Consider the following 5,000-nt stretch of genomic DNA (forward strand, 5'->3'; position numbering starts at 1 on the left):
GGTAAGACAGAGGGCCTGGTGGACTAAGCCTTCAGAGTGGGCGGGGCACAGAGTGGCTGAATCTCTGATCTCTCTAATCAGTGGCGATGGAGGAGAGGAAATGCCTTTATCAGTAGTTCCTGAAGACCGGTCCCCTCTGAGACAGTTGTGATTACTGGAGCTGGTGAGCCAGGCCCAGACCCTGACCATGTCACATAAACACACACACACACGCATGCACGCACGCACGCACACACACACACTGCCGTCTCACTGCCTCTCGAACATCCAAACCCGTGTTACGTGACCAACTTACTATTTAAAATCAGGCATTTAGCCAAGGCGTTTTTCCAAAACAACATACAGTCGTTGTGTTTCAGATTGGTTCTCATTTAAAAAAGGCCTGCATGTAGACTGCAGACATTGGAGTTCAAACCCACAACCTTTCGGGTAGGAGTCAAACTCCCATAACCACGCTCCTGCACCGTCCAGTGGGCCTTGTTCACTCAGATCACAGGTGATCTAGGGAGCTTCTTGTGTGGTTATGTGACCGATATCTATTGAGATGAGGCCTCTCCCGGGCCTGCGGAAACCCAAAGTGCTGCACCCCTGGTTCTTATCCATTCCTCTGATCACACATGGAAGCAGTGAGTGGAGGTTGGTGGGGGTGCATGTTGTGTGCCAAGGTGGGTGGTGTTTGTGAGGCAGTAGGGGTGTTGGTGATGAGTGGCTGTGATTTATTCTGCTGTTTCCCTCACCTTGCTCCGAGTCCCCTGTGAACTCTCCCACGGCCACAGAGTAACCTAAAAAGCATTGACATGTTACATTATTATTAACCACATACATAGACTGTATTTATAATGTGCTTGTATATGAATATAGAAGTATATGAGTATAGAACAGGGCTGTGGCTAGTGTGTGTGTACCAAGGTAGCTGTCGTCGTGTGTGTCTGCAGCAGCACTGGTGTGCTTCTCTCCTGGAACTCGTCTCAGCACCGCCTTCAGAGAGTAACCATTCAGTATCTCAGCAATCCCTGCTGTCATCACCTGACCTGCACACACATTCACGCCCGCATGCACACACACACCCACAAACACACATGCATACACACACACACACACACACACGCACACGGACGCACACACACACACACAGGAAAGAGGTAACAAGGTTAATCTGGCAAGCACAGCCTAAAGCACAAAATCACCAAGAATAGCAGGAAAAAACACACTGAATACCCCTGAAGGCTGGACTTTTCCATACCCTGTTGGTGTGTATGGAAACATGCATGCAGACATGCATGCATGCACGCACATTCACACACAAACACCACTTCCCATTCGTTTCCTCTATGGTTAAAGAAAAGGTCAAACAAACAGATGACATTTTCTACGACGGCCCTCAGCCAGTCATCAATCCTCCAAAATGTGTGGACGTGTGTGTGCACTGACAGGGGGAGAAGTCTTGCCCTCGTAACCCACTGGTCCTCCTACTCCCACACTCTTAGCCTCTCTCTCCTTCTTTACCCCTCACTCTCCCCTCTCTCTCCTTCTTTACCCCTCACTCTCCCCTCCCTCTCATTCTTTACCCCTCACTCTCCCCTCTCTCTCCTTCTTTACCCCTCACTCTCCCCTCTCTCTCATTCTTTACCGCTCACTCTCCCCTCTCTCTCCTTCTTTACCCATCTCCCTCCTTCTTTACCCCTCTCCCTCCTTCTTTACCCCTCTGTCTCCCCTCTCTCATTTTTTATCCCTCTCTCTCTTTCCTTCTTTAGAGCTCTCACTGCGCTCTCTCGTTTCTCTTTCTCCCCTCTCTATCCCCTCGCTCTCTTGCCCTCCCTCTCTTCCCCTTCCTCTCTCTCTCTCTCCTTCTTTACCCCTCTCTTTCCTCTCTCTCTCCTTCTTTACCCCTCTCTTTCCTCTCTCTCTCTCCTTCTATACCCCTCTTTCCTCTTTCTCTCTCATTCTTTACCCCTCTCTTTCCCCTCTCTCTCATTCTATACCCCTAACTCTCTTTCCTTCTTCACAGCTCTCACTGCACTGTCTTTCCCCCCTCTTGTGCTCTCTTGTTTCACTTTCTCCCCTCTCTTCCCCTCCCTCTCTCCCTCTTGTTCTTTCCCACTCTACATTTCTCTCCCTCTCTTCTCCCCTCTTGCTGTCGCTCATGCCGTCTCTCATGCAGCCTCACTCTGGTGTTTGTTTTAGAGGAACAAATCTTCATATCCGTCTCATTTTAAATGTCCTACGCAATTTATGAGACATCATATTAAGAACCGTAACAAATGGGCCCCTGTAGTGAACCAGCTGTATTACATGCTGCATTACGTTTACATTGATATATTTATTGATATGTCCGTGGAGGCTCTCGCCATAATGAGCGAGTCCAAAGGCTGAGCATAACGCTGAATATTAGAGTCCATAAAGTCTAGGCTGAGTGCTTTATTAACATTTGGAGAAAAAAAGCAGGCTGGCAGACAGTGTCCAGAGAGACACAGAGACAGAGTCAGAGAGAGAGAGACAGAGAGAGAGAGAGAGAGAGAGAGAGAGAGAGAGAGAGAGAGAGAGAGAGAGAGAGAGAGAGAGAGAGAGAGAGAGAGAGACAGAGACAGAGAGACACAGATCCAGAGAGAGAGAGAGACACACACACACACACACACACACACACACACACACACACACACACACACACACACACACAAACAGATCCAGAGAGAGAGTGAGAGTGAAAAGAGAGAGAGAGAGAGACACACACACACAAACAAACTGATACAGTCCAAAGAGAAGTCCATTAGAATATAGTTAAATATGTACAAAATCAAGATGTATATTAAATAACAATGGCATATTTAAAAGACTTGGCATATGTGTAGATCATGTGAATTATAAATAGAAACACTTTTGTCCGTTTTTTGTCCCTCTTTGCTTCTCGTCTCCCTTTCTACTGGGATTCTTCCTGACCTCTTGTAAATCACCAACCCTCCCTCCATGCGTCTCTCTTCCTTCCCTCTCTCCTCTTGTTCTCTTAAACAGACGACGGGCGGTGGGTCGACAGAGCAGAGGTTAAGATGAAGGCTACAGTCTCAGGCAGGGTCCTTGTGCAACCAATCAGTTACCGTCCCCCCCGGCCCAGTGCCTCACCCAACACACCAGGATTCTGTTACTGCCAAATCAGTCAAAGTGATGAGAGATCAGCCAGGCTGGGCTGGATAATCACCCGTTTCACCACACACATGCACACATACACACAACACAAGCACGCACTCACAAACCAACGCACACACGTGTCTCTCACACCTGGGCTTTAGGGAGTAGCTATCCAGCTGTGTCCACACTCATTAAGGGACCTCATCCCTCTGCTTTGTCTAGTTGAGGCTCGAAGAACTGACCTCAGCGGCTGTACGTCTCATCCACCACAGAACCCCTCTCTCTCTCTCCTCCTCTCACCACTTCAGTCACTCCTCTTCATACTCTCTCACTCTCATTTATCCTCCATTAAGTGTTCACCTGTTTATCTATCTGCCATTATTGAAAGTATGTATAGTACATTTTGTATAGTGAGTGTAGTATTTCATATCCTGCCATGTGCCCGTTCATCAATTCAAACTTTAAAATAGTTTATCTTTTCCTCCAGCCTCATCCCTCCAATCTTTATGTTCCTCTCCACACCTTTCTCATCTGCTCTTCATGGTCAATCCTGAACAACCTTTCTCTCTCTCTGTCTTTCTCTGTTCTTTCTCTCTCTCTGTCCCCCTCGATTGATCACTGCACTGTGGGGAGTTTGTCCATTCCAATCCAGTCCATTGCTATCTGATCATATCAATATAATGCCCAAACATCCAATTCCTGTGCCAGAATGATGATGGAATATAAACAGGGGACATTGGGGGGTGAGTAATACTCCATGCACAGGCAGAGCTCACTATTAAAGAATATGAAGTTACAACATTTAGGTGTGCACACTTCATAGTTCTGTGAGCATTCATGTGTACGTGTGTGTGTTCTCTTCTCTTCTCTGGAGACTACTCTCAAGCAGTTCATATATGCAGGGAGAACAATGAGGTTTCAGTTACCTTGCCAATAGAAGCTTCCAGGCCCACCAACCACCAGTCGTCCTTCCTGGTAGAGTTAAGTGAGTCACAAGACATACATTTGTAAAGATTATCTCCATTTATTAACTCTGTGTGTGTGTGTGTGCGTTTGTGTGAGTGTGTGTGTGTGTGTGTGTGTGTGTGTGTGTGTATTATGGTGGCTTTCATAGATAGAGTTGACATCCTGTTGAGCATGACAACTTCCTGTACAACAGGGTTAAGTTAAAGCATACGCTGGAGGTCAAAGCTCAAACTGAGAGCTTTGGGTGAGAGAGAGAGAGAGAGAGAGAGAGAGAGAGAGAGAGGGAGAGAGAAAAAGAGCTAGAGACAGAGAGAGAGAGAGAGCAGGAGACAGAGACAGAGATTATGTATTTGTTCTCTATTATTTTCCTATGGTAAGGTCACATAAGGATGCTTGGGGGAGTCTCCTAAAGTGACAAATGTGCTCCCAATGTGCCTTGTCTGTAAATCTCTAAATGGGAGCCTGATGTTGACGTTGTTTCAGCATGTCAACAATACTTAATGGAACAATGTTGTGTGCAGTGTTGCAAAGTAGGACAATACATCAATGTAATATCCAACACTTGGATAGGAATAGATCTCACTGGAGATCAAACTATTGTTACCCTGAGATGATGAAGGCCGATGTAGCCCTTCTGCTGGTTTTAAAGGCTGCCTCACCGTAGAGGGGGGCTGACTATGTCATATCCCGATTTCTAATGAAGGTTCCTCAAATGGTTTCTCATCTTATCCTAGCTATCTTTGTTGCATACAGGGAATGGGTTAACCTAGCGATTGAGTGCTTGGCACTTGTTTCTATGAACATCCTTACTGTACTGGCAGCGATATATAGCGTCTGCTAAATGCCCTAAGTGTAAATGTAAATGTCAAACATTTATATGATAGACGGTGATATTTGCGCTGTTGACAATA

At 46.5% G+C, this 5,000-nt stretch overlaps 1 protein-coding gene across 1 annotated transcript in view; it reads right to left on the reverse strand.

Annotated features, from left to right (window-relative positions):
• The window catches only part of itga8 (integrin, alpha 8), a 47,188-nt gene that overhangs the window by 36,694 nt on the left and 5,494 nt on the right, over nucleotides 1–5,000 (reverse strand). The window contains exons 6-8 of the mRNA XM_079734503.1: nucleotides 4,050–4,095; nucleotides 906–1,031; nucleotides 738–782 (exon numbers count right to left, since the gene is read on the reverse strand). Of these exons, the coding sequence (XP_079590629.1) occupies nucleotides 738–782; nucleotides 906–1,031; nucleotides 4,050–4,095 (217 nt within the window). The remainder of the gene's footprint in view (nucleotides 1–737; nucleotides 783–905; nucleotides 1,032–4,049; nucleotides 4,096–5,000) is intronic.

Source organism: Pollachius pollachius (assembly GCF_949987615.1).
Source record: "Pollachius pollachius genome assembly, chromosome: 1".
NCBI lineage: Eukaryota > Metazoa > Chordata > Actinopteri > Gadiformes > Gadidae > Pollachius > Pollachius pollachius.